General features: G+C 41.7%; 1 protein-coding gene across 4 annotated transcripts in view; it reads right to left on the bottom strand.

Moving 5' to 3' along the window:
• Positions 1-1,628: 1,628 nt before the first annotated feature.
• LOC115136172 (caM kinase-like vesicle-associated protein) overlaps positions 1,629-12,780 on the bottom strand; it is a 43,006-nt gene continuing 31,854 nt past the window's right edge. For 3 of the 4 annotated variants that reach the window (XM_029671704.2, XM_029671710.2, XM_029671720.2), the window contains exons 2-11: positions 11,427-11,562; positions 11,141-11,272; positions 6,131-6,205; positions 5,691-5,829; positions 4,930-5,050; positions 4,509-4,584; positions 4,257-4,393; positions 4,006-4,084; positions 3,832-3,919; positions 1,629-3,641 (exon numbers count right to left, since the gene is read on the bottom strand). In XM_029671704.2, coding sequence (XP_029527564.1) covers positions 3,288-3,641; positions 3,832-3,919; positions 4,006-4,084; positions 4,257-4,393; positions 4,509-4,584; positions 4,930-5,050; positions 5,691-5,829; positions 6,131-6,205; positions 11,141-11,272; positions 11,427-11,521 — 1,296 coding nt within the window. In that variant the 5' untranslated portion in view covers positions 11,522-11,562 and the 3' untranslated portion in view covers positions 1,629-3,287. Of the gene's footprint in view, positions 3,642-3,831; positions 3,920-4,005; positions 4,085-4,256; positions 4,394-4,508; positions 4,585-4,929; positions 5,051-5,690; positions 5,830-6,130; positions 6,206-11,140; positions 11,273-11,426; positions 11,563-12,780 lie in introns of those variants that run through there. The other variant, XM_029671729.2, reaches the window with a different exon arrangement.

The following is a 12,780-nucleotide window of genomic DNA, read 5'->3' as shown; positions in this document are numbered from 1 at the left end:
AGATGCAGTACCGGGCTGGTCGTCTCCACACAAACTCTGATGCGTTTAGAATATAGTGCTATATATGTGGGGGAGAATCTCAAATTTGGACTCATCAGATCAAAGGACAGATTTCCCCCGGTCAAATATCCATTGCTTGTGTTTCTTGGCCCAAGCAGGTCTCTTCATATTAATAGTGTCCTTTACTCTTTGCTTATTTGCGCTGTTCTTGCCATGATATGGACTTGGTCTTTTACCAAATAGGGCTATGTTTTGTATACCACCCCTACCTTGTCACAACACAGCTGATTGGATCAAACTCATTAAGAAAGAAAGAAATTCCACAAATTAACTTTTAACACGTACCACCTGTTAATCGAAATCGCATTCCAGGTGACTACCTCATGAAGCTGGTTGAGAGAATACCAAGAGTGTGCAAAGCTGTCATCAAGGCAAAGGGTGGCTATTTTGATTAATATCAAATATAAAATATATTTAGATTTGATGAACACTTTTTTCGATTGCTACATGATCCAATATGTGTTATTTCATAGTTTTGATGTCTCCAGTATTATTCTGCAATATAGAAGAGTGGTATGGTAGAGTGGCAAGACGGAATCCACTCCTCAGTAAAAGGCACATGACAGCCCGCTTGGAGTTTATCCAAAGACACATAGAGGACTCTCAGACCATGAGAAACAAGATTCTCTGGTCTGATGAAACCAAGATTGAACTCTTTGGCCTGAATGACAAAAACATTACTCCTGGAGGAAACCTTGCACCATCCTATCGGTGAAACATGGTGGTGCAGCATCGTGCTGTGGGGATGTTTTTCAGCGGCAGGGACTGGGAGACTAGCAAGGATCGACGGAAAGATAAACGGAGCGCTCAGGACCTCAGACTGGGGCAAAGGTTCACCTTCCAACAGAACAACGACCCTAAGCACACAGCCAAGACAATGCAGAAGTGGCTTCGGGACAAATCTCGGAATATCTTTGAGGGGCCCAGCCAGAGCCCAGACTTGAACCCGATCTAACATCTCTGGAGAGACCTGAAAATATTGTGTAGTGACGCTCCCCATCCAACCTGACAGCGCTTGAGTGGATCTACAGAGAAGAATGGGAGAAACTCCCCAAATACAGGTGTGCAAAGCTTGTAGCGTCATACCCAAGAAGTCCCAAATGTGGGAAAAGTCAAGAGGTCTGAATTATTTATGTCAGTTGTTTTGAGGCCCACAGGCCTCACAAGACTCTTCTGAAGGTCCCCAAGTACCAGTGGAAAAAATGTATTGAAGTAAACACATCTTTCTTATATCTCTCAGATATAGGACACACTTCCTTTTCATTTGTTTTTTTGGGGGGGGACTATCTGTTCCATGTAGTGAATCTGTTATTAAATGCATTTTTATGGGATAATAGCAGTAAGGCCTCCCCTCTACAGGGAGTAGACTGTAATGGGTTAACACGGTAGAATTGATGCACAAAAAAAAATACTGAGCTGGAAAACGGCTTAAATCGAGTTTACTCAGAAAACTTTCAGCTAGATACACTACTTTTTAAAAACTTTTAATAAACTTGTCGGGTAGTGGTGATCGAACGACATATGCTCAGTTGGTCTTGAGCAAGTTGGAAAAGCAGTGTGAGCCACCGTTTGTGACAAACCTCAACCTGCAACTTTTAATAATACACAAAGTAACACAAGTAACACAAGCCAACACCACAAATAAATATAAGTAACACAAACCAACACCACAAATAAATATAAGTAACACAAGTATAATCACATTACTTGCTTTCTTGCTACAGTAGCTACATAGACAATAAAATGTATTTTTTTTTGTCTGTGTAAATTTCAGCCTCCCCTAATGCAGGATGTGATGACAGAGAATGTATTTTCTGGAAATGATGATGATACGTTTATTTCTCCTTTGATAGCTACTGGACCATAAACCTACACATAGTATTCCAACTCACCGTTTTAGCACAGCTGCAGAACCCATACAGTACATTGTGCATCAAAAATATATATTATAACTTGTGAATCACAATACATTTTATTTTAGATTTACAGTGAAGAAATACAGACTACAAATGGGACATGACTCAAAATACAAGAAAAAGTACATTCGCTAAATAAATGCATAATACAAGCATATTGTTAAATAATTCACCATACATTAACCTTATAGAATACTTTTTAAACGTGTGAGGATTGATTAAATCATTGCTTTGATTTGTTACTCTTTGTTTTGTGGTGGCTCCCATGATATGAATCAGTCAAAGTGAATTAAGAAAATGTTTCACAGGTATTCATGGGCAAAATGAAATGGCAAAAAAACAAAAACAATCATGTCAAAAAGTTATGATCTGTTTTAAAATATGTTCTACTGTCCCACACCTATATAGGGACACGTTTGTTTTAATCAACGAGGAATGTGTCATTTGAAAAGCAATCTAGTGGAACCGGCTGGTCATGGCATATGAAAAATAAATCATACTGATCAGTCACAATTAAATCAGATTCTGAAAAGTGTCACAGTTTTATACAGCAATACGAATATTGCTCAGTTCATAGATGTACATAATACTTCGGCAGCACTTCAGCTCAGCTAAAAGATGCTTAAGACGTAAATAACACACTTTAACAGGCTTGACGCGATCTTAAACGTACACACAACATGAGCTACTATTTGCAAAATGTTCATAAAGCCCAAAACACTATTTTATTGGGATCAATAATCAAGCATACACATTTTCTCACCAGGTTTCCATCTTCTTTCCAAAGAAAAGGGAGTATACAGAGAGAATATAAGCAGTTATCAGACCATTTCTCAGTCACATTGGGTACGGTACAGCAGAAAACAGATTTTGAGATTGCTCTCTAAGTTGACCTTTAAGGAACCAAAGAGGCTGGCCATCACAAACATGTAGGCGTCTAGGAATTTCACTAAAGGTGTGATTCAGAATTGAGAATTCGATCAAATAAAAAGTAATTAAGTGAAGAGAAAGTGTGAGACAGAAATTTGCTAGACCTGCTCAAAACAAATGTTAGAGGTATGTATTCCTCACACTCTTTTTTTCCCAAAAGGATGAGTATCAACAAAACTAGAGGGGAAAAGAGTAAGAGGAAAATATACACAGACCACTCAACCAATCACAGGGTGCAGATAGATAGAACAGACTGTGAGATGCTGCTGCACTAATGCTGCAAGAGGGTGAGTGGGGCGGGATGTTAAGCAGATTCTGGATAATCATGCCGGCGCCTTATTTACAGGGTGTGTGTGGTGGGGGACACTGGTCCCGCTTTGTCTAGCCATTCTGATCCTCCTGTGTTTGTGGGGGTGTTTGGAGTGGTGCTGCTGAGTCCCCGTTACACCGTTCCAGGGGCTCGGCCTCTGGCTCCTCAGGAGCTGGGCTGGGCTGGAGCTGGGAGGGGGAACCAGGAGTGATGATGGTGGGTGCATTCTGTGAATAGGGAACTTGGAGGGTGAGTGAGGCCTCTGTGCTGGCAGGGGTGCCCTCAGAACCATCAGCTGGGGGTACTGGAGTGTTGCTCGGGGTCACAGGGCCAGCGGTGGCCCCTGGAACTGGACTGGAGGCACCGGAGTCACTCTGTTCTGGAGCTCGAAGCCTCTTCATCAGGGTTGTGACCCTTACAGCTTTCTGTGGAAGAGCAAGACCATAGAAGGATGTTTTTAGAACACCATCATCTAACTGAACAGACTGTCCAGTGAATGAATAGAACTTCATATGTACAACATTCATGCATTTTGCATTCTACGGTGTAGCCCAGTTCAGAAATGTTTTTTTAAATGTATTTTTTTAACATTAGTTTGACAGAAAGGAAGAGTACCTTCCACTTGGCTTTGGCAAAGTTCTTTTCAATTTGCCCACACACTCCATCCCTGATGTTCTTGTTGGAGGCTGCATTCCCAGAAATCCTGAAACAAGGGACAGGTCAACGGAAAACCCACCAAAACACCTGAGAAGACAGAAATGGGTATGCATTTCAATCTTGGATCCATACCATTCATGGTTGATGGCCTCCTGTGCAGTCAGTCTTTGATCCTGCTCCACTTCCATCAGACATGACACCAGGCTTTTCGCTGTGGATGAAATCGACAAGAACGATACAGTACACATCTGCTCTTTCTCGCCTCTGGTGCAACAAAGTGGACATGCCTAAAAACCATAGTTTTTCCATCTAGCTGCTTTACTGGTTTAAAAATGTGATATGTAGTACTGCATTCTGATTTGAAATAACATGACTCTTTATACCTGAGTCAGATATGTCATCCCAGTACGGTGAGTCAAACTCATAGTCTCCCGACAGAATCTTGCGGAAAAGGTTTTTGTCGTGATTATCATAGTCTTCATCTTCCGTTTCGTCATAGAAAGGGGGGTTTCCTGACAGGCTGGAGGAAGGGAAAACGAGACGTTTGATCGTCACCGGAGATGGGCAATGACATTAATACTGTATGGGCAAGACACTGTAAACTTTAGTGAACTTAGGTGGTAAAGAACACTCACAGAATATACATGATGACCCCGATGGCCCAGCAATCCACTGGCCTTCCGTACCTCTGACGTCCCACCACCTCAGGAGCTGCAGGAAGACACACAGAATCCAATATTTTATTAATAGGAAAATGGAATGCCCAGAGGTAGCAAGATGGTGTCCGGGCTCTGAAGTTGGCCAAACATTATTATTATTATTATATATTTTTTTAATCCTTTATTTAACCAGGCAAGTCAGTTAAGAACAAATTCTTATTTTCAATGACGGCCTAGGAACAGTGGGTTAACTGCCTGTTCAGGGGCAGAAGGACAGATTTGTACCTTGTCAGCTCGGGGGTTTGAACTTGCAACCTTCTGGTTACTAGTCCAACATTCATGCCAAACCCATCTGCCCCCATAAGTCTATGATCTGCCCTCCTCCCTACCCCCTCACCAAGGTACTCTGGGGTTCCACAGGGGTCCTTGATGAGTCCGTTCTCCAGCTTGGCCAGGTGGAAGTCACTGATCACTATTTTGGAGTGCTTCAGGCGGTTGAAGTACACCAAGTTCTCCAGCTGTGTGAGACAAAACAACGTGTACATTTGAATACATCATCATTAATTTTTGTTATGTAGAAAGCATGACAAAATATAGATAATTGCCAGGTTATAGAATTACTCAGGGTGCCATTCAATACATTTTTATTGCAGGCTGTCATGCATAGGTGTAATAGGTGGCAGGGAAGTCAGGCGCAGGAGAGTCAAATGGAGTGTAAAATGGAGTCTTTTAATAAAGTCCATGGAGTATGCTCCATAACACTAAATGTACATAAACAAACAAACAGGGGTACGAGGACCCCGACGCGCACCTATACAACAATCACACTACACTGACAATAAAACAATCTCTGACAAAGACATGAGGGGAAACAGAGGGTTAAATACACAACAGGTAATGAATGGGATTGAAAACAGGTGTGTGGGAAGACAAGACAAAACCAATGGAAAATGAAAAAAGGATCAATGATGGCTAGAAGACCGGTGACGTCGAACGCCGAGCACCCCCGAACAAGGAGAGGCAACGACTTCGGCAGAAGTCGTGACACAGGCAGAGGGCAAAGTAGCTTAATTTCTAATGCTGGCACCCAAGTGGCCTGTGATGTAATAGCAACTATGCAACACTAGATGGCAGCAGTGTGCTGAGTGTGCAGTATACCTTGAGGTTCCTGTGGACAATTCTCTGGGAGTGCAAATAGGCCACGGCTTCCAACACCTGTCTGACAACGTTGCTGGTGTCCTTCTCTGAGTAGTAGCCTTGGTCTAAGATCCAGTCAAAGACCTCTCTGCCTGTAGCTCTGCAGAGAACATATAATATGACAGTGGTTTTCTCTGTATCATTCAAATGTACTGTAGGCCTCTTGCAACACTCAATAAGTCAAATCAACTCTCAGATGAGACGACTAAGATGAGATTCTCCTGCAGAATATGGGAAATAGACATTTCACGCAGGGGTTCAGAAAGGGAAGCATACATTGAAAAGTCTGCAGGATGTGGGCTATCTTTTTGTACACTCCTTAAAATGGTGTAAACTGGGAGGGAACCATAAATGGAAAAAAAAAAAAGCAACATCATTCAATAATATCCAATAACACTCACAGCTCCAGGAAGAGGAAGTACTCCTTTCTAGTTTCAAAGACATCAACCAGCTGGAGGATGTTATGATGTTTTACCCTGTTAAAAAGGGAGACACAGAAGGAAACAGAGAAAGACATAAGATAATATTATATATCAAGCAATTATAAGATTAACTAGCAATCATCAAAATATATGACATTTAATTATTTGTATCAGTGGTTTAATGACTTAATAGCCATTAGAGAATTGGACCATTTACAATTTAAGTGAAATTCATATTATGAAATGCCTACTCGTGCACTAAATAAAATCAGTAGGGGAGAGTGGGGCAAATTGAGCCAAAGGGGTAAGTTGAGCCACCCGTGTTTCTAGGAAACCATACACACAATGTATAACTTGACCAAATATTTAATATTTCATGGAGTCTGCAAAGGAAGAAACCACATGGAAGAAGGGGTAAGGAAGTTAGGTCCAAAAAACACATTTTCGACAAGTACAAATACATTTATTGTGAAGTTGGACCCGTTCCAAAATGGACCTGACCTTTCCCACCCGGACCCGATATGCATAAAAACATATTTTTAATATAGAGACCTGTTCCGAACGGACCTGAGGACAACTAGACCTGTACCCTATAGACCTGGTCTGAGTGAAGGAAGCAGCAGAAAAGTAAAGTTTTTAAGCTACTTTATCAACAGGAGCTGATAAAGCGCGAGGTACATGAGGGAGAGAGAGCTGCTGCTCTAGCAGACGAGGAGATGGGGGAGTGATACTGTGAGCGAGTGAAATGGGGAGCGGGGAGGAGGGAGAGAGAGATGAGAGACAGCAACCAACCAAGCCGACTCGTGCTATAGTAGAATAATAACTGCCATAGATAGGTTATTTATCATCCAATATGATTACATAGTACCAGTCTTGACTACATCAAACCGAGAAGATACTCTGAACAAAAATATCAACGCACCATGCAACAATTCCAAAGATTTTACTCAGTTACAGTTCATATAAGGAAATCAGTCTAACAAAATAAAATCATTAGGCCCTAATCTAAGGATTTCACATGATTGGGAATACAGATATGCATCTGTTAGTTACAGATACCTTAAATAAAAACAGAGGAGCGTGGATCAGAAAACCAGTCAGTATCTGGTATGACCACCATTTGCCTCATGCAGTTCGACACTTCTCCTTCGCACAGAGTTGATGTGGCCTGTAGATTGTTGTCCCAGTCCTCTTCAATTCTTGTGTGAGGTTGCTGGATAACGGTGGGAACTGGAACACGCCGTTGTTCAAGTCGATCCCGAGGATCCCAAACATGTTCAATGGGTGACATGTCTGGTGAATATGCCGTCCATGAAAGAACTGGGACATTTTTAGCTTCCAGGAATTGTGTACAGATCCTGGCGACATGGGGCCGTGCATTATCATGCTGAAACATGAGGTGATGGCAGCGGATGAATGGCACGACGATGGGCCTCAGGATCTCGTCACAGTATGTCTGTGTATTAAAATAGCCGTGAATGAAAGGCAACTGTGTTCATTGTCCATTTTGTTCAAAATCAGCAAACCACTCGCCCACACATCTGCCCAGTAGAGTTGAAACCGGGATTCATCCGTGAAGAGCACCCTTCTCCAGCATGCCAGTGGCCGTCGAAGGTGAGAATTTGCCCACTGAAGTTGGTTACGACGCCAAACTACAGTCAGGTGAAGACCCTGGTGGGGACGACGAGCATGCACATGAGCTTTCCTGAGACAGTGTGTGCAGAAATTCCTCAGTTGTGCAAACCCACAATTTCATCAGCTGTCCGGGTGGCTTGTCTCAGACGATGCCGCAGGTGAAGAAGCCGGATGCGGAGGTCTTGGGCTGTCGTGATTGCACGTGGTCTGCGGTTATGAGGCCGGTTGGATGTACTGCAAAATTCTCTAAAACAACGTTGGATGCGACATATGGTAGAGAAATTAACATTCAATTATCTGGCAACAGCTCTGGTGGACATTCCTGCCGTCAGCATGTCAAATGCAGGCTCCCACAAGACTTGAGACATCTGTGGCATTGTGTTGTGTGACAAAACTGCACATTTTTAGAGTGGCCTTTTATTGTCCCCAGCACAAGGTGCACCTGTGTAATGACCATCTTGTTTAATCAGCTTCTTGACATGCCGCACTTGTCAGGTGGATGGATTATCTTGGCAAAAGATAAATTCTCACTAACAGGGAAGTAAACAAATGTGCGCATAACATTTGAGAGAAGTAAGCTTTTTGTGCGAATGGAACATTTCTGGTATATTTTATTTCAGCTCATGAAACATGGGACCAACACTTTGCATGTTGCATTTATATTTTTGTTCAGTGTAGATAAACTAGCTAGAAAGCTAGGCTAATTGAGGCTGCACTTTCTCTTCTTACAGTTAAAATAACAACAACTCCATTCAGAATATTAAGTAGCCGCATACCTGTTGGCTCTTGGTCGATGTAGCCTATCCTTTCACTTTTAATTCCGTAATTGTAATTCCATATTCCATTGACTAGATACATTATATGTACAAAAGTATGTGGACACCCTTTTAAATTACTGGATTTGGCTATCTCAACCACACTGTTGATGACAGGTGTATAAAATCGAGCACACTGCCATGCAATTTCCATAGACAAACATTGGCAATAGAATGGTCTTACTGAAGAGCTCAGTGACTTTCATCGTCGCACCGTCATAGGATGGCACCTTTCCAACAAGTGAGTTTGTCAAATTCCTGCACTGCTAGAGCTGCCCCGGACAATTGTAAGTGTTGTTATTGTGAAGTGGGAACCTGCAGGAGCAACAACGGGCTCAGCCGCGAATTGGTAGACCACAAAAGATCACAGAACGGGGCCGTTGAAATGCGTAGTGCGTAAAAATAGTCTGTCCTCATTTGCAACACTTACCGAGTTCCAAACTGCCTCTGGAAACAACGTTCATTGGGAGCTTCATGAAATGGATTTACATGGTCGGCCATCTGGCAGTCCGACGGACGAATCTGGGTTTGGCGGGTGCCAGGAGAATGCTACCTGCCGAAACGCGTAGTACCAATTGTGGTACTGGTCAGGGGCTGTTTTTTATGATTATGGTTATAGGCTAGCCCCCTTAGTTTCAGTGAAGGCAAATCTTAACGCTGCAGCATACGATAACATTCTAGACGATTCTGTGCTTCTATCTTTGTTGCAACATTTTGGCAAAGGCCCTTTCTTCTTTCAGCATTACAATGCCCCCATGCACGAAGCGAGGTCCATACAGAAATGGTTTGTCGAGATCGGCGTGGAAGAACTTGGCTGGCCTGCAAAGAGCCCTGACCTCAACTCCATCGAACACCTTTGGGATGAATTGGAACCCTGACTGTGACCCAGGCCTAATCGCCCAACATCAGTGCTCGACCTCACTAATGCTCTTGTGGGTCCTTCCGGACAAGTCTAAAATTACACATACCTGAGACCCGTGACAATTATTTCAGATCTGACCCAGACCCGTGACATTATTTAGAATTCTGGATCCGGGCCTGCTCGGGTCCTGGATTGGGTCTTCGGGTACAGGTGGATCCGTGAAGACCTTTAATTTATTGTGGTATAGGTTTCATGACGCTAGTATCTAAACCAAAGTTGATACTTTTAAGATGTTTCCATACATCAGTTGTGGTCTCTATAAGGTTCAATATGAGGTTCTAAACCTAGCATGAAAGTGAATCATTGTAGCTGTGTGGGTTAATATAGTCAAAATGTTTGCCTTGGGGTAAGTTGAGCCAAAGGCAAGTTGAGCATATTTAAGTGTTTTCTTCCCAGGCGTAATGAAAGGTATTATAACTGGGATATGAGGTAACAACAGTGCATGGCCTATGTCAAAAGTGCTTTTTTTAAAGTACAAAGTGTTAGGTGTTAAGCCTCTGTTAAAAGATGCTTAAAATGATTGAAAGACTATTGGGAAATAAAGATAGACATGGTTTTAAAAAGGTAGTGGTAACATTTCACTCAGTACATACAGTTGAAGGCGGTTAACTTAATCCATACCCGGGGTAAATTGTGTCAAGAGACCACTTTTTTGGGACAAGCTATGTTTTCAAAACTGTAATGTTTACATGAATTCGGATTTCGGGGGGGATACACAACATCCTGAAATATACTGTATGTAGATATCTTTGCTCGAAAGAATACTATATTTCCCTTGACAGAGGGATGCTGAAAGTAAAAAATGGCTCAACTTGGACCACTCTCCATATAGGCAAAAAGGTACAAATAGGCATTAAAAACAGACATTATTTGTGATATTGTAGGGGTGGATTAATGATTATATTTTGTTATGTATGGAGAGTGGACCATTTCCAATTTCAGTGAAATTCTGGTTAATGAATTCAAACTTGAGATTGGTCTCACTACCAAAGTTAATTTTTTAAACCTTTGTTTAACTAGGCAAGTCAATTAAGAACAAATTCTTATTTTCAACGACAGCATAAGAACAGCAGGTTAACTGCCTTGTTCAGGGGTAGAATGATTTTTACCTTGTCAGCTTGGGGATTTGGTCTTGCAACCTTTCGGTTAATTAGGTATTTAAAGGAATCTTGATTGGCATATTTTATTCACAGTTTTAAGTTAAATCATGTTTTAATTAATGTAATCCCAATACTTTCAATTGCATTTTAATATTTGTTTTTAAATTACTGATGTGTCTGTGACTCTTTCTACTTCAAATTCAAGACATTGTAACTATTTGTTACAGGGAAATGGATCATTCAAGCTGAACAGGACTGGTGTTTATGGGAATGTTATAGAGATGTTATGGAAACATTATGGGGATGCTATGGAAACAAGAACGTTAGTATTTAGTAACCATTATTAACTCATTTCTGTTAACTATCTCTACTGCGCCCCCCCATTTCAATTGCATACATGTGAATTGTAAAACTAGAGATAATCGTAACAGAATGATTCATGCTTTCCTGTGGCATTTCAGACGCCAAGGATAAAGCTTTGCATTAATGAATAAGTCAAAAACTTAATTTCACTCACATATTCAAGATCACAATTTCATTCTTGGCAGCTTTCCTCACTTTCCTCCCGTCCTTTTTCAAAAACTTTTTACAGGTGAACATTTTGAGTGTGTTCTTATCCTTCGCTCTGAAGATCTCACAGAACTCCTCCCTTAAATCAGGACCACACACAAGAACAAACAAGAGAAACATTTTAAAACGGTCAAATCTTCTACTGAAAGGAAGAGGCATGTGTGTTCCTATTAAGCCACAGTCCCAGAATACAGAATGCAACAGTCGTTTAGACGTCGTGAAGGAATACTCACGATTTGACAATTTGTCCAAGGTCATATTTATCAGTCACCTCTGAGGGATTGTTGTAATCCTTCTTCTCCCCGAGTGTCAAACAGCCAAATGGCATGGCAGCTCCTGCCCTTCACAGGGAATTCACACCAGCACCACCTGTTAACAAGACCGAGCACATTGTTGCTACAATACACATGAAAGCAATTGTACATGAGAAGGCACGTTAAAACAACTTCTTTCACGTGGCTGTGCTGCGGTCATAGGTATGAGTTCCATCTCACTACTAAACATCTGAATAAGAGCACCGTGACAAACGCTGTTGCTAAAGTTTATGATCTATCCCTTCTCCTAGTCACTGTACCTGTAGGTACACGTCTACGTCAATTACATCACACCCCTGCACATCGACGCAGTACTTACCCTGTGTATATAGTTATCGTTACTCATTGTGTATTTATTCCTTGTGTTATTATTTTTCTGTTACTTCTACATTTTCCTCTCTGCGTTGTTGCGAAGGGCCCATAAGGAAGCATGTCACTATTAGCGTTAAATGGCACAATTGTAATTGGCTCCTGCTGGATGTTAAATCCCTCACCTACCTACTGTAGCAGTCCACTTTGCTGAACATAAGTGTAACAATACTCTATCTGAGTGAGGTTACATAAGACCAGGCCTGGCATTGTGTTAGAGGTATCCAGTCTAGAGGTAGCCTGTCATTGCTAACAATTAAGGTGCAGACCAAAACATGTATTCTTTCAATCAATGCACACATTAGCCGGCATGCACTTATCATTTTCAAAATGGGTTTATGGAATATGCCGGTCATTGAGATCATAACGCACTTTGAACTCAACATGATACTGACTTCGATTCAAATCTTTAGAGAACATTGTATGCCATGGGACCTTGAAAATAACCGGATTCATTCATATTCATCCATCACATAACTCTACTATACAAAGACTTAAGTCTCCAGTAGCCTGGAAGGCGTGTTTCTTTTTTACTCAACAGTGAGCCAGCCAGCCCTGTACTTGCATTGCTGATGTCACTTTATAGAACTGAATAGGTTTCCATGAATCTGGCCCACAGCAGCAACACATACTCAGTATTCAGCCTTGGGACGAATAATACCACCAGGAGCAGCAGTAACTATTGTTCTTTCTGAACAAAGCACACAGTTCCCTGAATACATGCAATACGAATATGATCCTCTCTGGATGGGTTTCTGGCTGCTGAACAATCCTGTTGATTTGGCAGCAGAGGAAGCAGAGTGAAATACAGTGGGAGGAGGAGGAGGCGAGTCAATTTGACCGAGGTGCCATCTCAGTGGAGCCATCAATCATGTCCCTATTATGAGAAGAAAAAATGGATTCC

Source organism: Oncorhynchus nerka, linkage group LG2, assembly GCF_034236695.1.
Source record: "Oncorhynchus nerka isolate Pitt River linkage group LG2, Oner_Uvic_2.0, whole genome shotgun sequence".
NCBI lineage: Eukaryota > Metazoa > Chordata > Actinopteri > Salmoniformes > Salmonidae > Oncorhynchus > Oncorhynchus nerka.
This window is presented reverse-complemented; position numbering and strand designations above follow the sequence as displayed.